General features: G+C 40.5%; 1 protein-coding gene across 2 annotated transcripts in view; it reads right to left on the bottom strand.

Annotated features, from left to right (window-relative positions):
* Positions 1–999: 999 nt before the first annotated feature.
* The window catches only part of JAG2 (jagged 2), an 83944-nt gene continuing 64410 nt past the window's right edge, over positions 1000–20533 (bottom strand). For both annotated transcript variants that reach the window (XM_018556572.1, XM_018556581.1), the window contains 14 exons: positions 16659–16809; positions 14914–15078; positions 13213–13326; positions 12948–13061; positions 11765–11878; positions 10448–10564; positions 9418–9445; positions 8450–8535; positions 6581–6694; positions 6343–6458; positions 5720–5962; positions 5272–5403; positions 3044–3200; positions 1000–1758 (listed from right to left, as the gene is read on the bottom strand). In XM_018556572.1, the coding sequence (XP_018412074.1) occupies positions 1313–1758; positions 3044–3200; positions 5272–5403; positions 5720–5962; positions 6343–6458; positions 6581–6694; positions 8450–8535; positions 9418–9445; positions 10448–10564; positions 11765–11878; positions 12948–13061; positions 13213–13326; positions 14914–15078; positions 16659–16809 (2097 nt within the window). In that variant the 3' untranslated portion in view covers positions 1000–1312. The remainder of the gene's footprint in view (positions 1759–3043; positions 3201–5271; positions 5404–5719; positions 5963–6342; positions 6459–6580; positions 6695–8449; positions 8536–9417; positions 9446–10447; positions 10565–11764; positions 11879–12947; positions 13062–13212; positions 13327–14913; positions 15079–16658; positions 16810–20533) is intronic.

Here is a 20533-nt window from a genome sequence, read left to right as displayed (position 1 = left end):
CACTAAACATAACTAACATCCTGCTAAGCGATTCCGGCATTGTGGTATAAAATTATTTTCAAGCATTCATGTTCATTGGCCAAAAGTTTACACCTTTAGATAACCACCTACTCTAGTGGTGTTAACTGTCTGGATGTTTAAACAGCACGTTGGGGGAGAGAGTAAAACAAAAAGCAAATTTGCCCACTTGCCCTTTTGAAAACCGTAAAGCCTTTAAGATTAAAAAAAAAAAAAAAATTACAAAAATAAATGCTCAAGCTTTACATTCCAATGACTATTTTTGTGAGGTAACTCAATCTTGACTTTACCGACTTTTAGTTGGAGTGGAAAAAAAAACCTTGACGTTTGGCATCACAGACATTTTTTGTTTGATTGAAGACAACAAATATCTTCTTTTTTTTTTTAAACCAGAACAAGGGCTCATGAACATTTCTATATACTATTTACAGATATCTATGCCAGGTCACAACGTAGGTACAAGCTGAACAAATGTCTCACGCAGATTATTAACTTTCCTTTCTGAACCTGGACAATAAAAAAAGAAAAAAAGGTCTCCATCAGTCCTAAAACCTGCCTTCTGCAACATAAATTAAAAAGGAATGGCATTGTAAAGAACAAAGTCCCTTAAGCCACAATTCAGGAATCTTGGACTTGCAATAATATTGCTCCTGGTAAAAGACTCATAAGGCAAAAATCTTCAGAAACCAATACTAGAAGCAAAAAGTGGTGTGCGGTAGCAGGCCATGGACATCTACACCACTTTGTCTGGACAAAGCGGAAACACTGCAGTTTACAAGACAAAAAGACAACAGTTCAGCTCAAGAGACAAAAAAAAACAAAAAAAAAAAAACAGCTTGTAAACAAATATACAATTTTTGCGTAACAAATTTTACATAATAAAAAGGAACCAAAAATAAAATACATAGAACCTTTGTCTCCTCTTGACTTAAAGAGGACTTAAAGCAAACTTTATAAAAATAGCAACTATCAAAGAACATTTCTTTTTTGTCTTTTTTTGTTGTTGTCACAAATAACTTATGTAGAAAGACTACAACAACAAAATAGAAAAAAATAACTTTTTTTTTTACATAAAGAAATTAACAGATTAACAGAGTCCAGATTTTAGTCCGGAACTGTACGTCCAGATGAAAAAGGGGACTTTGGTGGATATTGCCAGGCAAGAACCCAAAGACCCCCGGGGTAGTGGTAGAAGGACCAATTTCTCTTATTGGAGATGAATTCTGTCACTCCTTGTCTTATTCCTAGCTTAGGCACAATGTCCTTTTTCTACAGCTCCGGCTTTTTTTTTCCTTCAGTGGGGGGCGTTCACATTTTTAACACAGGTGTTAACCTTTTTGTCGTAGTCTGTCCGATGCGGTTTTTTTACAGCGGAATTTTTGGAGCAGTCAGCGTCTCCTATGCTTATAGAAGTCTTTGAGTATTTCTCTGAGAGGCACTCATCCTCCCCTGTGTCCTCCTCTTTATCCACCACATCCTCTTTCATCGCCTCATCAGAGGCAGAAGTTCTGTTTTGGTTGTAAAGAAGGTTTTTGCATTCATATTGAATGTCTCTATAAGGCACCCCAATTGGGTTCCAAATTGGGTTCAAAGGCTGACGTTGGTTGTTTGTTTCATTTTCGCGGGTTTCCCGCCTTCTCTCTCGCTCTTTTCTTCGCTTTCGCATCCACCAGACACAAATGATTATGCATGTTACCCAAACGATACCAAACACAACGCAAAGCACTGGGACAAGATAATCTACAGTAGAAACAAAACAAAAAAAAGTTAGGCAACAGATGTGATGAGGGTTTGATATCAACCAGGACAGAAGAGGTTCAATGAAATGGAGCACCCAACACATATAGGGGTCTATATACCTAAAGCTATTAAGTAAACTGAGTAAAGGCGATGTGATTTTTTTTTACCCCTACAGAGTCACAATCACTATAGGACCAAATGTTTGGACACCTGATTAGAGCTATAGGAGCTTTTTGAACATCTCATTTCAAAAACATGGGCATTAATTTCCAGCTATAGCGGCCTTTCAAAAGATTTTGAAGCCTGTAGGAGTCGATGTCTTCAGTCAATAGAGCATTTGTGAGGTCAGGTAGACCTGGCTCACAATTGGCAATCCAATTCATCCTAAAAAGGTGTCAGTGCAAGCTACTCTAGTGCCTCCACACCAAACTGGTCAAGCAATGTCTTATGGATTTGGTTTTGTGCACCTGAATCCAATTTGTAGCAGTCTCCATCTATTTTGATCAGTAATGTTACTTTAGAGGTTCCATTACTGGACATCTTCAAAGTATATATTAATATATTTACAGATGCAACCACAAATTCATTAAAATAGGCCCATCTAAAAAGAAAAAAAGCATCAGATGCCCAAAAACATGGGGCTGGGCACTTTCAGAGACTATAGAAACAGTAATTCTATCACTTTAGTTCTGAATATTGGCCAACATCACTTCATTTAATTGGACAGTTATCAATGGTCATGAAGTGATCACCACTACATCTAGTTGAATTATAATGGCTGCCATGGCCTGTGGACACCATTAGTTTGACATTGGGTGGGGCCAGCCAATTTCAGGGAAAATATTCCTGATGGGTAAACCATAAACCGGCATGCATGGAAGATATTTGGCAAGATCCTTCAGAATGAATATGTCTCCGTGTTATAGAACGCCGCAGTACTGAGCAGCCATGTCTGGATTGCCGACATCAACAGAATCTTTAGTTCAGGAATATGTAGATTATGCTGAAGTCTACTCCCATAACGCATGTGCTGTAAGCCATCTGACCCAATGCCGGGTTGAGGTCACATGCCCTGGATCCAGATCAGCATTGGGATCTTATTAGAGTGGACAGGTAAGTTTATGTTTATTCTAATACCCCTTGACTATATTTGCTATTGCAGATCTACTGCACAAGGAGAAATCTTAGTACTTTATCCAAACATTCTTGTGAATAGTATTAGCAGGTCTCTGACAAATTAACAAAGGTTTACTTGTCCTTCATGTAAATAATGGAGGTTACCTACCCGAACTTGAGCCATCCACCACAACGGTTTCAACTTTCACTTCCATGATGGCCTGCATAACCGTACTGTTTTGCCTTTTGGTGATGGCATTGACGATTGTATTGGCAGCGTCTTGAATAAGGCTCTTGTCATGACTATCAGTTTGTGAGACAAACGCCTGCAAGAAAAAAAACAAAACACCTTGATATAACACATGGAGCAAAGGAATTATCTGTGCGCCTCTACAATTGGACATACTACATTCATTTTAATTCCATACGTGTGCACCTATGGAACTCAGACTCTCAATAAGCAGGACTAAAAGTACACCGCATTGGGCTGCTTGGCTTAGTCAATAAAATATTGGAGCTGAAGGCAAAAAGTGCCGTACCCATAGCAAAACTGACTGCATTGGTTTTAGTAAAGAGAACTCTAATGAACTGCCCATGGTTACTTCATTCTGCACCTGTGCCCAAACAGTGGACATTATATCTGTTAAAAAATAAGTAAAAGCAACTGGACTTGCTGTATTTTTCTTGATGTTTCACTGGTCATCCAGCTTTCTCAATTCAGAATGACTTGTACAAACATTCTCTGGGAATAAATATGGTGAATGTTGCTCCAATCCATATAATCTTTTAGTGGCAACCAGGTGTTGATTGTATTTGCATAATTGGAGTCTAGATGTTAATAACCTGCCCAGAGAGGTGTTGAAACAGCATTGTATGTGGCAGACAATAGATGTCTCACCCCCCCCCCACCTCTATTCAAGCTTGGCGCCTCCATTATCCCCATAAATGGCCTCTTTCACACCTCTTTTGAACCAGTACTCCTCCCTGTCTAGGACGCACACTTGACTGTTTTCAAAAGGAGTGACCTTTTTCCTTTAGGTGTAGGTACACTGCCGAATCCTGACCAGAGGGTTTGGCTCTAATGCCACCATATATATTCCCAGATAATTTTTGTACAAGTCATTGAGAAAGCCGGTTGAAAAACCAGTGAAACATCTTCACGAAAAATACAGCAAGTCCCGTTGCTTTGACTTATTTTTCTATTTTTTACAGACATACCATGGCCTGGATGAAGGAGAACCTTCACAGACACAGTGGACATTATATTTGCATATCCTTAAGCAGTAGAAGCACGTTAAAACAAGTTATTCCTGAACTCTGTAGCTGCTTGTAATGTGAAGTAATTTGTTCTCACAACAAAAACTCTAAGGTCCAGTTTCAGTTAGCTTTTAACAGCTTAGATCAGGGGTGGGCAAACTCTGGTTCTCCAGTTGTGCTTTAACTACAAATCCCAAAATGCCTCTGCGTTTGGGAGTCATGCCTGTAACTGTCAGTCTTGCAATGCCTTATGGGACTAATAGTTCCACAGATACCCACCCCAGCTCACTGTTTACATTATATATAGAATTACATCTGTGCTACATCAGTGGTGTTTGATACCTTAAAAGCCCTTACCTTTGCCGCATTAGTATACATTCCCTGTTTACATTAGAAGTTTGGCAGGCTGCCAAGATTCTACTAAGATTTTAGTGCCTCTGTTGTGAAATCTGAAGACACATTACCCCACAGCTCTAATAACTACAGAGTTAAATGAGGGTTTGTTTTAAAGTGTCTAGAATATGTAAACATTTAAGTGTTTACATCAGGGGTGCCCATTAGGTCAATCGTGATCTACCAGTCGATTGCAAAGCGAACACTGGTAGATCGCATTCGGCTCACTGACCTGTGTCCTGTCCTCCCAAAGTGCTCGTGCGGCTGAATGTGTCAGACGCCGCAGACGGAAAGGGGTGGGACACCTCTCCACGTGTGTAACGTCGGCCACATTTGGTCACACGAGCACAGTGGGAGGACGCTGGCGCACGAGAGGAGACCTGGGAAGCTGCTGCAGTGGAGGTAAGAAAAGACAGACAGGAGAGAGAAGAGAGACAGCAGAGAAAAATTGTGGCCGCCTCTTGTTTACGTGCATCACTTTAGTCCGGGTAGCGGTTCACTTTCACTCTTGGTTACAATAGCTTCTTAGCTGGTTTCCAAGAGATTGAATTCTTAATCTTTTGGAATGTACCTACAATGCATTTTTTATCAAAGAAGGAGTTCAATGCTACATGCAAAGAAATGTGTATGCTGTGAATTTTTTTTTGAAAGCTTACATACATATGTGACACAAAAACAGAAATCTTAATGACTATAACTTTGTAAAATAGCGCAGCCACCTTTGTACTGAACAAAAAGCATACTTACTACTGCAACTTCTACTGCTTTTTCCGTTGAGTACGAGAAGTCGCACAGGAGTATAAGCTGTTGGTCTTTTGATACTGTCCGAATGGATGGCAAATATCGGATCTCCGAGCAAATGTTTTCTACTGTGGTTCCCTTAAAATATAGAATAAGAAGTCAATAATGGTTTTACATCAACTTCAATTTATCAAGACTGTCTTTACACTGCGAGCTTACATTAAGCTAAACTTCAGACAAAAAGCTATATACCAAAATGAAATACATATATGGGAGCCTGCCAAAAGATTTGTATTTCTGTCCATCCAGTTTTGAGATTAAGCAGCACTGCCATACAGGATAGACATATATGGCAGGGCAGGAGACCCTATTTTTTCCCTGCGGCAGTTACACGAATAGATCTTGCGACGAGGCAACATACCAGAGTTGAAAACAAAGAGGAACACATTTTTACCTGTGGAATTTTCTCGGTACTGAAGATTAAGGTTATCCGGGCACAGTTATTGTCCAAGTAGCCGGTGTTGGGCAAGCATTTGACAATCTGAGGCCTGTCGGGGGCGCTGCATTCACCCCATTCTCTGCATGGTGGTTGGAGGCATTTTGCAGATGAGAACTTCGGCTCACATTCCTGATCTTGGGGACACTGGCTCTTATCAGGACGTTTTTCCGGCAAACAGGGCTTACGGCCACACCAAGTCTGGAGGCACACAAGAATATTACATTAAATGTATGAAAATAGAACTAATATACCTTCAACTATATGCTCACTGTGAAATCCCAACGCAAAGTAGATTTTTAGCATGTTGCAGCATGCAACTTAAAATAGAACTAGTCACTATAGTGTTTATGGAAGAATTTGAACATTCAGCATTAAACTGTGTATCAGGGCAAAGTTACAAACAACCCCCCCCAAAAAAAAAAACACATAAAACACTAAACCGCTGCAATGTATAAACATGTTCCCACTGCGTGTGTGGCGACCTCCATTTTTATGCACTGGATCAATGCAGGTCAGAGCAAGGGCACAGAATGTCTGCATTTGTTTTTGAGAACTGGGCCGAGTCTTTGCATCCATACCTTGGTACACTCAATAGCCCCATCCAGACAGTGACAGATATTGCATTCCTCATCCCATTTGCTTCCGTGAGGGTACTGTGTTCCTTTCAGCCAACAAGATCTTCCAAAGCCAATCACTAAAAAACAGCAGGAAAGAACATGTCAGACAACAGGACGGTTCAGATCTGCTGCCAAACTGTCCATATAAATGCTTAGAGGAGTCCCCAGCACTTAAGCAGGATACGGGAGAGCTAATTACCTTCCTGGCAGCGCAGCCCAGCTCGTCCTGAAGGGCAGGTGCACTTGTAGCCATTTATTTCATCTATACAAGTGGCACCGTATGCACAAGGGGAAGACTGGCATTCATCGATGTCTACAATAGATAATAACAATAATATGAGCGATGCTTGGCAGAGTTCAGTTGTCAACACAATACACCATGATCAAACATGGCTGCGTCAGCTCCATTTATAGTACAAAGTGTGCAATACGCGGCAATGGCCTTTTTCAAGTGCCACACAGCTGCTTAGAATGATATATTTGATCTCTACTGCTGTTTGTTCGTAAAGTACACAAGATGCACATATTATGTAGTTTTACCTCTAAATAGGTACTGTGTACAAAAAGGACATGAATACAGCTGGAACTTCACAAAACACTTAAAAACTGAAGGGACTGCAAAAGTAAACATGCAGCTTACAACACAGAGTTACAATGCTAATTCCTGTTTGGAATATCATCACTTTCTGCCATTTATTGTGCCTGGCTAAACCCACATTAACGCTGAACTCCAGGCAAACGGCTAAATACATATACAAGTGGTTTTACCTGTCAAAGGATTTACATTTCTCCCAGACATCATAGCCAGGCTGAAGACACCCCTTTCTCTGTTACAATTAGGGAATACTCTCCTGACATCAACTGGGCTCAGCTTCTCAGCTTGCTGATTGGATAGTGAATGAGCAAGAGAAGACTGATCACCTCTCTGCTCTCATTGCGATCTTCCCTATCAAGTTCCTTGTTCGCATATTTGCATGCAGCTCACCAGATTGGCACTTAGTGCTGCACCTCCCTCACCCTATCTAAGCTCTGCTGTACAAAGGTTGTAAGAGGCAAATCTTTCAGGTAGATGAAAGTAGACTTATAGCTTTAACTCCACTGCCCTTCTTTCTGTAATTCCTAGTTATAAGAAGACTTGAAATACTGATATTGTAACAAACCCTCAGAGTTCCTACCACAGCCAGTTGCATAAACATGTACAGGTATCGGTCATATGACCGCATCTGAACAGGTTCAGGGGATTAATATTTGGCCAGAGCGGTTTCTGAATGCGGATTCTATTATTCAGCTAATATGTGAAGAATTCAAGAGCATATAGCATGTGAGAGATTGCTGTAAGAGAATGAAACAGCCTTTTCTGCAGCATTTCTTTTAAAATCTATGGGCACATACCGTGTTTCCCCCGAAAGTAAGACCTACCCCGAAAATAAGACCTAGCACTATCTTCAGGGATTTCTGTAATATAAGACCTACCCCGAAAATAAGACCTAGTTCGGTGGTAGGTCTTATATTACAGAAATCCGCTAGGTCTTACTTTCGGGGTAGCTGCAGATAAACTGTCTAAAGACCGGCCGCAGCTCCCGCCCCACCCACACGCCAGCCTCCCGCAGCTCCTGCCCACACGTCAGCCGCAGCTCCCGCCCACAGCTCGCTCACGCCCGCACGCACGCAGAATGGAAGCGACATCCGCCGGGAGCGGCAACAGCACGCCGCCTTCCGGGACCTCATCCACTCCTCCCCCAGCCAGGTAAGACATCCCCGAAAAGAAGACCTAGTGTCTTATTTCGTGCAAAAAAAAAAGACAAGTGTCTTATTTTCGGGGAAACACGGTAGGAGTTCTTTTGCTACAGGCCCAATTGAAATGGCGCCACAACTGGTGCCTTGATATCACTGGTTTGACAAATTGTGTCCCAACCATGGACAAATGGTAACATTTCTAAATCTCTTTTACAAACAGAACTCGCGCAGATCGCAAGGCGCACAGCTGCCATGTCAGCAAGAGAAGAGAAAAGCAAGTGTCCTTCAGATTTTATAGGAAATAGAATTCTAAGAATAAAGAATAACTTACTAATCCTGCAATCAGGTCCAGCGAATCCAGGTGCGCATTCACAGCGAAACCAGTTCACACCATCAACACAAATTCCACCATTGTAACTGTTGACAGATAAAACACAGTTTCTAATTAACTGTAGACATCAACAAAATCCAACTTGTAATACAAGATTGCATACATAAAGCAACATGTAAAAGATACGAATTAGACTTCAACCCTTCAATTAACTTGGGTTTTAGATCACTAGCAAGTAATCAGTACAATATATCAGATCCAATATGGATGATCAACGTGCCAACAGGCAAAATGAGGTTCCATTGATCCAGCTAGTGATGGCTATGCAGAATTGATCTTAGTCTTTTTACCTTGCAACCACAGCAGACATCTCCAGGCTAGGGCCAAAGAGAGTGGCTGGACTGCACGTCTCTCAAGCAAATCGCTAACGACTGGCCCCCTAAAAGAGTCTCTTCCATAAGCCAAAACTGCACATTTGTAAAAATCCACGTTCAGTAAAATAAAAAAAATTAATAAAAACCATCAGTGCATGGATCCCTTCCTGATTGGAGCAGTATGGATTGGTTGTCACTGCTGTGACATCCAATCTGTCCTGTTTTTTCCTCAATCTTGCAAACGGACACCCGTTTCTTTAGCTGTCTATTTAAATCCAGCTGCCCATAGACTTGCATAGGCCATCCAATCAGGCCGGCCTGAAAAACTGACTGGAGGACCTGATCGGACCCGCCTGCCTGAAAGGGGCCTTACCCAGCGCAGCCAATGAAGATTTACATGATTACTGCCACTGCATGTTTGCAATCTAGGCCCAAATTGGTGAATAATGGTTTTAAACCTCAGAATCCACTATACAAGGTAGCCCCAAGGGTCAGTATGTGAAAATGTAATGGACAAGATGAAGCTCCCTTCAATACATGAAATGGTAGCAGTGGTTGATCAGTACAATCTAACGAACAGGTATATATACTCACCATGGGTAGGGATTGCAATCATTGGTATCTATTGAAAAGAAAGAAAAATAAAAAAACATTCAGCACACAAACATTAAAAGTAAAAAATATACAGTATATTTGACTGAGTGATATCTGTTTGATCAGCCCTGCCCATGGTTTGATCTCTGTACTGTCTTATGATGCAGCAGAAAAACAGCATGTCAATTTATTATAAAAGCTAAATGGCGGAATTCACTAAATGTTCACATCCTGGCATTAGGATCTACTTTATTTGTATAGAGCTGACAAAATCCTCCCGACTAAAGCAATTATAGCTTAAGATAATAACACGGCTGTCTTTTTCTTCATAGTATTTTACAATCCAGTGTTCCTATAATGGACACGTCTCACCCAAGTTATCCTCAACCGCATAAATGGTAGTTTTACATTTCTAGACCTCCTCCAAATCTGTAGCTATGCTTTGGGGTATTTAATGGTGGGCTTAGTCAACTGCTGATGTATCAGGCCCCACTGGGAAGATTTTACTGTAGTAGATTGCATCTCTTGCCATAATAAAGCAGCTTGTGGGATTAGACATTTGAATCATATGTGTTCTCTGCATTCCAAATAAATCTACTAGGCAGCGACATCATCTGACTGTACAGTGCTTGCAGCAGTTTGCTGAACAGGGGATTCAGGTGGGATGCCACTTATGTACTCAAAAAATACAAAGTCAGAATGGGATTCATCCCTAGAAAGTACAAGTCAAAACCCACTAGAGGCTCTTAGGCACAATATGACATATTCCTTTAAATCCGTGGTAAAGGAACAAGTTATTAAAAATGGTACAAAAGGGTGAAAAGCAAGCCACATCTCAAGCTCTATATAAATGCTCGTGTATCATCTGTCCTCCTTAGGTCTTCTGAATACATAAACACAAGCTTCTTTTTCATAGCCTCCAGCCATCTCCCATCCCAAATGAGTCAAATATGTTGGCAAATAAATGAAGGATAAAACATGTTAGGAGACACACCTATACCTAAAGGAACAAAAAAAAGCACAGGCTTACTCTGCGTGCAGGTACGTCCCTCCCAACCTTCTTTACACATACAAGAGAAGGAATCTCCGTTGCCCACGCAAGTACCACCATTTGCACAGGGGTTGGGAAGGCAGCTGCTGTTCTTGGCTGTACAGGAAGAGAAATATTGAAATGATTTTCATTTTTAATTTACTGCAAGTAGGTTGTGTTTTACAGCACTGATATTTTACACAACTTTACAACAAGGACATCAGATTTGGGGGCTCCTTTGCAAGCCGAGGGTAGCAATAGTCTGCATATTCTCTGTAGTCACACACATAGGCCTATCAGAATGGAAGCTAAATGAACCCATCTACATATGTTTGTTATGTGGGAGTACCCGATAAAGTTCAAACAGAAATAGGAAAAATATACAAACTTAATGTAGATAGAGTGTTGTCCCTGGAAGCAGAAGAGCCTCCATGAGTACAACTCTCTATAGGAATGAAAGGGGCTGTAGTGCACATGAGCAGGATAAAGAGGGCCTGGTGGGGACACTTAAAGGTTGAGCAGCTCCGGGCAGTAAAGATAATTGGAACAGGGAGGAAAGAGGTAAATATTGGACCAGGTGGGATGCACTCAGGAGGCATGCCTTAAAAGACCTTTAAAATGTACCCAAAATGCTTTTTAAAAGGTCACCCAGAACAGCACTTTTTTGTGCTGTTCTGGGTGACATGGCATTTAAGGACAATATGGTAAACCGTAATTAAAAAAAAAAAAAAAAAAAGCTACTATATAGAAACCCAAGCATACAAAATAACACAACGAAATGTAAGAGATTAGAATAACAAAAAGAAAAAATTAGTTTGCGTCTGGCTTACAAACATCTAAAAAAAGAAGAAAGCCAGATTTTGGGTGAGGAAATAGAAGCACCAACTGTCAAATCAGAATCTATGACAATGTGCGGACAGATTCCAGTGGTCACCAATTTTAGTTTGCAAAATCGCACTTTTATTTAAGGCTGGATTTACACCGGTCTGCTCCGATATGTTGCATTAAAGAAACCCATGAAAATGAATGGGCTGCCACTGCTCCACAATGGACAAATAAGCAACGTACAAGTAGTGTGTTATGTTCACTGATGCACAGTGCATCGATAAGGTGCAATTAAGAATGCCATGCAGCACACTTTACCAAATTGTATAGGTGTGAATCCAGCCCAAGACAGTGTGATCGAGCTACCTCCATCATTGACAGATGTCTCCCCTGTAGTGACCACACCACCTACCACCATCACCCACAGCAAAAGTCTACAAAAAGGTTTAATTTCATGGGACCCCATTGGGAAACCACAAGTCTTGTTCTCACCAATATTACAAGTGGCTCCTTCCCATCCTGAAGTGCAAAGGCAGTGGAAGGTGTCTCCGGTATCGTAGCATGTACCCCCATTACTGCAGGTGTTTGAATCGCACTGGTATTCACCTGTGAAAAGTACATAAGAGTCAGTGAGAGATAGACACACACAGACACACTAAATGTGTAAGGCACTACTTAGTGCAGGTTGTATTCTAAAAACCATGAGTCAAAATGAAAGCATATCTAATTTCAAAAACCAAATTTGTTTTGAATTACCAGGTCTGGGATGCAATGGCTGCATTCATTTTCTTTTAGGCTTGTTTACTTTATTCTTACCTCGTAAGCCTGCAAATAACAGTCTCTAAACATCTACACTAATTTCTCCATTGTATCTACTGGGGCAGCCATGGTTATAAGAAAAGCTAGATTTTAAAAAGAGAACTATGGGGTAAGTGTTTTTCCCTATAGTTCTCTTTAGGGTCATGGGAGGACATATACTAACCTCCTCCTGTGACCCAAAGCTCAGTATAGCCTGCAATATACTGAGAGCGCCGCAGCCAGGACAGATCCTAATAAAACTGTCAAGATCCACCCAGCTGCATGAGTGACAGCTGGCTCTGCCTATCTAGAGGCAGAGCCAGCTGTGCCCGCCCCCTCCCCCGTTTGTTCCTCCACTCATCGCTGGAGGATCATGGAGAAGAGGAGGGGAATGCCTGCGGGGAGCGGTGACCGACAGTCACCACTCACTGCAGGGAGACTAGCGGGAAGTGAGCAGGTCGGCTGCATGTTTCTGCTCACTTCCCAATCGATAGGGCTGATCTGTGACAAAGAAGCGTGTCAGTCATTTATGAACAGAACCTGAAAACTAGCTCAGTCATGAAGGGGTTAAATTACTAGTCTCCTCAAACCACCATGTAATGGAGTGGAACAAAGGCAGACATGTTTAAAGAAAGGATTTTTGTGTTTTTCTTCTCAGCTCAGATTTTTGGCATAAACAGGTATTTGCTGTGCTTGATGTTTTAGGCCAAAATTGAATATGAATGCAGCCACCACACATAAGAACTAGCAAAACTACAATATATTACATTTTTGTTTTTGGGTTTAGATACAGTTTAAGGATGGCTTCCGTTGAAAAAGGTTGCACTGCCAATAACAAAAATCAATAAACATATTAAAAGAAACAAGAACTACGTACGTGAGTGACAGGTTTTGCCCTTCCATCCATTCTCACACTGGCAGACAAAATCGTTGACCAGGTCAATGCACCGACCACCATTCTGGCATGGATTGGGGTTACAGTCGTTGTAATCTAGCCAAAAATGTAAAAAGCGTTAAATAGCTGGAATAAAGGCCCAAGAGAACTATAGACACACACAACTAATGCCAACAAAAACACACAAGTTACAGCTTGTTAAACTAACAGACTGATCACATTATCAAAAGATTACATTCAGACTTACTTATGTCACAAAACTCTCCACCCCAACCGTTTGGACAAAAACACTTAAACGAGTCAATTTCATCGGTACAAGTGCCGCCATTCTTGCAGGGATTTCCAAGACAGTCATTTATGTCTAAAATAGAGGATAAAATGTTTAAGAAACCGAACATACAAATTGCTTACAAAATTATTGAAGGGTCAGTGCATCCAGAACTGATATTTACATTTTCGGTAGATGCAGGAGAGTTAAAACCACCTGATGATTTCCCTCTTAGGGACCCCACTGGTGAGATTTCTGCTCTTATATGGAAACTAAAACCAAACATTTTTAGGTTTTGGATAGGGTGGGGAAGGATAAGAACCCTTATTGAGATTTTTACCACTGTAAAAATCTCCAAATGTTTCACCCTTTTGTGAATAACCCTGTAAGTCTATTTAAAATTGGCCACCAACCCCCAGGACAAACAAGAAATGCTCATCCTTTAGTGGTTACTTGGACAGGTAGTCTAGGGTTAGTCTAGGACACGTATTCCGGGGGCAAGTGTATAAAAAGGGGTTTACCCTTATATTGGGGAAATGTCCTCAAACTTAATATGGTGTCCTTGAGACAAGTTAAAGGAAAGCTTTCCAAAGAAATGGACTGTATATTAAAATAAATACAAAGATGTTTTAGCCATTCCCTTCACTATGGGATATATCTCAGCTTTACATACACTTCCCAACTACCTGGGACTTCACATCTGTTGTGACCATTATGAGGGCTTCCCCACTCCCCTTGTTGAATTTTAGGACATACTTCATATTATGGGGAATGCAGCAGGAGGAGCTGGAACACCCGAAGGTGGATGGAAACCCCCAAACCTCCTCAGAAGACAGGAACTTTATAGGGAATTATGTTAGGGAAATTTTACTGTTGGAGATGCACACAAACCCAAAAGGGCTGATTCTGCTTACCAGGCTTCACCTATAGCTAAAATATATTGGTTCAGAGTGGACCAACTCCTTTCGGGCATTTGTTAGCACTATGCTAAAAATTTTCTATTAAGGTCCACATCAAATTTAAAATCTATAAAGATTTTGTGTTAATCTACCATTCCAGCTAAGCAAGCAACATTGATTCAGTCTTAAAAGAGGCTGAAAACAGGATGCCTGTAACATCTTTTTTGTTTTGCAGAAAGTGGCATCAAAAAGGAGTTACCCATGTATGGTCAGAAAGCCTGTTGACAGTCCCCAATGTATTGAGACACATTGTTTAATGTACACAAGAAATAATCTAAGTATTTGCTTTATTGCCATAAGAGGAAACTGGATGTTCCATTATCCAGAGTCGGATAGTGCAGTACTGACTCAAGTCAATGGCTCTCCTTCGCATGCTCAGAGGAAAGATGACACTCTCCCCATGCCGGAGGTTTGAAACCTGATGATCTTGAATGCTCTTTTTCACCCAGGAGTTAACCCTTACAAGCCCATGTGTCACAAGAGACGCTTCCATGTTTATTTATTAAAGGCATTTATATAAGACTATCAATTAACGCAGTGCTTTACATACTATACATTCACATCCATCTCTACCATTAAGGAACTTGCAATTTAAGATTTACAATGAAGTCATTTTACCAATTCTTGGTATGTAGCAAACAACGCACCTCAACACAATATAAGACAACACTATAGAAAACGTACATGCAGCAACAAAAAGTCCTCTGGACATAAAACTTACTCTCATGGCAATAGGCCCCAGTGAAGCCTCGGTTGCAGGAACAGGTGAAATTCCCTCCAGGCAGACTAATGCAGCGTCCGTGAGGCCCGCAGACATTGGAAGAGATGTAACGGATACCTTCCTGGGTGGCATTAGTAGAAATCGCTATTGTACAGCTGTCTATGACTAAAAATAAAAAAAAAGACGCATTAATGATACAGAGATCCTCGCCATAAGCTGTGAAAGGGTGTGCTGACAAAGAAATCCACAAGACGGGGGTTCTCCACTTAAAATTGAAATAGAAACACCACCACCATTTCTGCAGTGTATCCAGCATAGCAGTTTGTGCCCTGTTTTTTCTGCGCGCATCTACAAATATAACCATGACCCGATGGGAGAGGTTCCTCCTGAGACACAGACATCTGAATATTTGTTCCTGTTGGTGACAACTACTCCTCAATGCATCACATTTTAGTCGGCATTAACCAAAAAATATAATTAAAGCCCAACTGCTTTTTACGTTTTGAACAAAGCAGGGAGAATTTAACATTTTCAGGTTTTTATTCTCATCAGCGAGCGTTTTAGGGAAACACACCCTCAATTCCTGTCTCTGACACACTTACAAGAAATTGGGGGTGTGGTCATCACTGGGAAAGAAATAAAGACTTTGTCAGGAGTTCCAACACTTCCTCACTCTACCAGAATAGAATGTCCCTTTTGTTTGTATATTCCTTTAAGAGATTTCTCATCTTTTCTGGTCCTGACTGAGTTGTCCCAATAGTGACACAGATGGTAATAAAAACCTGACGGTTCTAACCCTTTCCCTCTCTATCCAAAATGAAATAAAACTTTTTGCTTGGAGTTGGGCGTAAAGCTGGAATGCAAAGTGTAGCTGAGAGGAAGGACATAGACATTTCCCACCATGCCAGCGGCCAGAGTGCCCTTACTACCCACTATGATTGGACAGGGAATAGCAGTAGATGTAATTACAGCATACTTGCAACAAAGTAGAAAGCAAATTGTATTTTTTTTCTGTGTAATAAAAAGAAAAAAAAAAGCTTAGGCCGGGCTTCTAATTTTTAAAGATTAAAATGGCCAACAGGTTCTTCAAGTGGGGCTTTTTCTGGCTTTGCACAGAGCCATGAAGGGTTAGAATCTGCCAGATCTCCACTGAGGTACCAGAGAAACAAGTGGAAACAAAGTCAGAAGAAAACTAAACCTTTTACAGTTGTCATCAGAACAGGTGTCTTTATGTTATTTTCCCCTCTACATTTGTTTGTGACAACAGCAAAATGTTAGATTTCAATTAGCTTTTTATTCTGAGAAGAGTGGTCACCAAAATAGAAAGTGATAGTGAATGTCTGCAAATCGAGACCCGGATATTAATAAAAACCTGATAGGACCTGTAACACTTCAATACTTAAATAAAAACTAGAAATAAAAGTTTAAGTAGGGTTCCAATAAACCACACCTATTGACACAAGTCATCTGCCAAAAAAATAATTCTACTCATTGCAATAAACTGATGAAACTGTGCAGGATTCATGCCTACACCCCTTTGCCATTTTATCAAGCAAAATGACTACAAGCCTGATGTGAAACTTTAGCTGGTTTACTGTAGAGGATGGGAATTAGTTTACTGTAAACTTTAGCTAGTTTACTGTAGAGGATGGGAATTTACTTAATGTTTGAAAAATACACTGAACTTGAAGTGAAGAAAATGATGTTGCATGTGAACATAAAATGCAATTATGGTATCCACTCACCTTTGCAAGATCCATCTTTGCAGTGATCTTTAAGATGAGAACAATTCTTTCCATCGAAATCATCAGAGCATGCACAGTAATAATCTCCACGTAGGTTGTAGCATGGGGCTTTATTCTGGCATGGGTTAGGGTCACACAAGTCAATATCGACCTAAAAGAGAAAAAAAAAAAAAAATTCTGCATCAACTAATAGTAACATATTGCTAGAAGTGTTAACAATTATTTCAAAAGAAATCCAAGCAAAAACAACAAGTCAGTATTTAGGGGAGTTGCATGACAATCTAAGTTTCAAGTTTGTAGACTTAGCCCTCGTTCACACCTGAACGTTTTGTAGCGCATTCTACGCTTGACGAACGCTCTACAAAACGCTCAAAAAAATAAATCCCATTGTATTCAATGGTCTCGTTCCCACCTTGGCGTATTTCCACCCGTTCCTAACGCGCTACAAAACGGCCCACGCCTGAAAAGGTACAGGTACTACTTTGGGCCGTTTTGTTGCGCGTTTCCATTGAGATACAGCCAAGTAGCCTTCGGAAACGCGCGACTTTTTACCGCGAATCGCGGGAAAAAAACGCGCGACAGACGCGCATATGCAATACGCCTAGGTGTGAACGAGACCTTAGAGGCTGCAGGAGATCAGGGCACCAAGATGCATGAAAGAATATAAATAAATACAACAAAAAAAAATAAGAAAAAGGTGAAGACAGGCATTTTGTTTTTAAAGAGGTTTGAAGCAAACAAAATGCCATGTCTAAACAGTAGGAGATTCTGCAGTGACCAAGGTAAAACCAGTTGGGTCATTAAATAAGACCCATTACAATTTCAGCCTTAGCTTCTAAAACTACCAGGGCCACCAATATGCAAATAAAACGATCTGAACCGACAACCAGAATTATTAAAATGTTCATCCTGCAATTAAACCCAAGCTGAAGAAAAAAAGTATTGACGCACAGTTCTAAATTTTCTTATCCTTTTAAATGATTGGCTTTTAGACATGGGGAACCCAACAAACAGATGAGTTAGTACTGCAGTGCATGTACGGCATGATATCAGTACGTGGAGATGTTTGCATTTAAAAAACACACTAGATTTTTTTGAAATTCCAAAAAATAAAATAAAAAAAAAACACCAAAATGTAATACATTTTGGAAGTTTTGGCACTGTCAAGCTTTCAAGGAGACCACTAGAGGATACAGGAACTAGTCTCCAAAACTTAAAATTAAAGTTTCAAAAACAAATCTCTAAACATTCCATTAACCGTACAATTTCCATACGGCTTGTATTTCACTGCCCGTTAATCCCAAACACAGAAATAGGGAGATAAAAATGGCCTGTGGTCAAATATCCAGGCAACCTTTTTGCTGTTGTTGTTGAGCTGGTGCAACTAGTCAGACACACAAGTTCCACTGAGCTATGCTCTAAAAGAAACCCCTCTATTTTAGTGAGCAGCAGGAAGGAACTAGATGCACACACACACACACACAAAAATAAAAAATTTAAACACATTACAACAGAAGGCAAGTCAGTTTCTACAGGTTGAACGTGTGTCTGCAGTCACCATTAGGACAAAAATGCCAAACTTAAACAAATGTTAAAACCATGTAAACCTTTAGGCAGTTATGTCCTTTTAAGGTAGTCCATCTTAATAAATGGCTTTCTACTTGTCCTGACTTTGGTTATTAAAGCCAGATACAGGAATCTGTCACAAACCTAAAAATGTTGCCGTTTTGATGCCTTGGAAGAGAAGAAAAAAAAAAAAGTTTGGAATTTTAGAATATTGAAATGGTGGATTTTGTGACAGAACTAGTACTTGCAAAAGTAGAGATTTGGTGCTGAAAAAATATGAATCACTATATTGTGTAGTTGTAGATGCAAACCATAAATGGACATTTCATTTGCCAACGCACAGTTTAAAAAAAAAAAAAAAAGTGCTTTATTCATATACAAAATACTGTTAAAAAAACGGTTTCATTTTTTGTTGCATATTAGCTCTGATTATCTCCCGCAGCCTCCGTCAACAAGCACTACAACGATGGCTGCATGAATTGTTTCAGGTTGGGTTTCTCGACTTAGTGGACCTAGGTGTTGGCACAGGTGCTCATCTCCATTGCAAGAGTGTATGACAGGGTGACAATGCAGGATCACAATAGGGAGAAGGAACAGAGGGTTGGCAACCACCAACAGGAAGTGCCTCAACAGGATCCTCATGGCAGGGTCACCAGTTACTTTTTCATTAAAACCTTACAAATAATCTGAAAAGCAGATAAGATACCGGTGTTTCATATACCACCCAGATCTTCATTCTTAAAAAGGTAGTGATCCACTATAAATAAGCCTAATACACACATAAAAAGGAAGTCAGAACAGGATGATCGAACTTCCAATAACTGAGATAAGAAGGTACAAGACCGCAGGCAGTCACAAAAGCCATACTTAATAGCTACATCCAGGCAACAAGTAAAAATCAACCAACTGCTATTGTTTTCCCCGAAAACAGCCAAACTGCAAAAAGATGAACTCTACCCATGTTGCCTTAATGTTCACTTCATGCAAGTCATTGCTGGCAGATTCGGCAGTCATTTCTCCACGATCCTTGATAGAACTAGTTTCTTGGTCACAGGATTCTCTGCAACCTCCCACTCAAAGAACCCCCAAGCATGGACTTCAGAATCTGGAAACAGGGTCCCTGTATCCACAGGTGCATATTTAGGCTTTAGAAAACAAAGATACTAGGCAGGCATCAGGACTGAGCAAACGAGACGGCTAAATAAAGAAGACGAAGGCCAGAATGAAAACCTTTAGCAGGAAAGCCCCACAAATCAGTTTTGATGCCACATTTTCATGTGACTGCATTAAAATATGGTTTTGTCATGAAATGACAGGCCAACGTTCCCCTTTTTTAGAGGACTTTGGAAGGGGGTGGGTATTGTCATATTCCATTTGCCTTATGTTATAAAAACCATATCCAGGATAAAGGGTTTCTTTATTCTAGAGCAAACAAATCTCCAAGCAGAGAGATTACTAAACCATTTATGACACTGTAGAGCCATACATGAAAAGAAACTTCCGCCAGTGAGAATGACAAGTCTTCCTATCTCCTAAAAAAGTGCAGTATAGCAGAGCCAGGCTGACACTTCCAAAATGAAAAATAGAGCATGAAACTTGCTGGCAACCAATCAGCTATCCACAGAACTTCTAAAGAAACTCTTGTTAGGCAGGGAAACCCATCCCTGCCACCTCCCTGATGGAAAGCAGTGCTGCTAATATACTGTTAATAATACACTTGGGGTTTCTGAAAAGAGATTTGGCAGGGACCTGGCAGACGTTTCTTTTTACAAACAACTCTTCTATTCTGAAACCTAAGGAACACTACGTTACAGTAGCAGTATACAGCTCTCCTACTATATACTTAAATGAATGGACTGTGGCCTACTAGAACAAGTGGCACATACTGAATAAGCGCTTCTCCAACTTTTATTTTAGGAAATGTAAAGGCCATTACAACTGTCCACCTGCTACCAGTGTTAGACACACGCTTTCTCAAGGCACTTGGATCTACAGCATACAAAGCAAAAGAAACAGTTGTTAGCCAGGTGGTTTTTATGCATTGCCAAGTTCTTCTTGATACAATAAAAAAGTGATTTGCCCCAGAGTGCCCTGGATTCACTTTTTCTGGATTGTGCGTTACCTTGGCTAAGAGCACCGAGACCCACTGCGGTGATTACACAGAGGAATAAGTGTGGGATCTCCAAAGGCAACCTCTTCTATATGCACAAGTCTTTTTTCCCTCCTGAGACACTGAAACCCTCTTTTGAAACATATTACTATATTAGGATTGCAGGAGAGAGATGATGCTGATGAAAAGTAGAGCCTCC

This window comes from Nanorana parkeri, unplaced genomic scaffold (assembly GCF_000935625.1).
Source record: "Nanorana parkeri isolate BGI_ZX_2015 unplaced genomic scaffold, ASM93562v1 scaffold12, whole genome shotgun sequence".
NCBI lineage: Eukaryota > Metazoa > Chordata > Amphibia > Anura > Dicroglossidae > Nanorana > Nanorana parkeri.
Note: the sequence above shows the minus strand (reverse complement) of the source record. Positions and strands in the feature narration are given on the sequence as shown.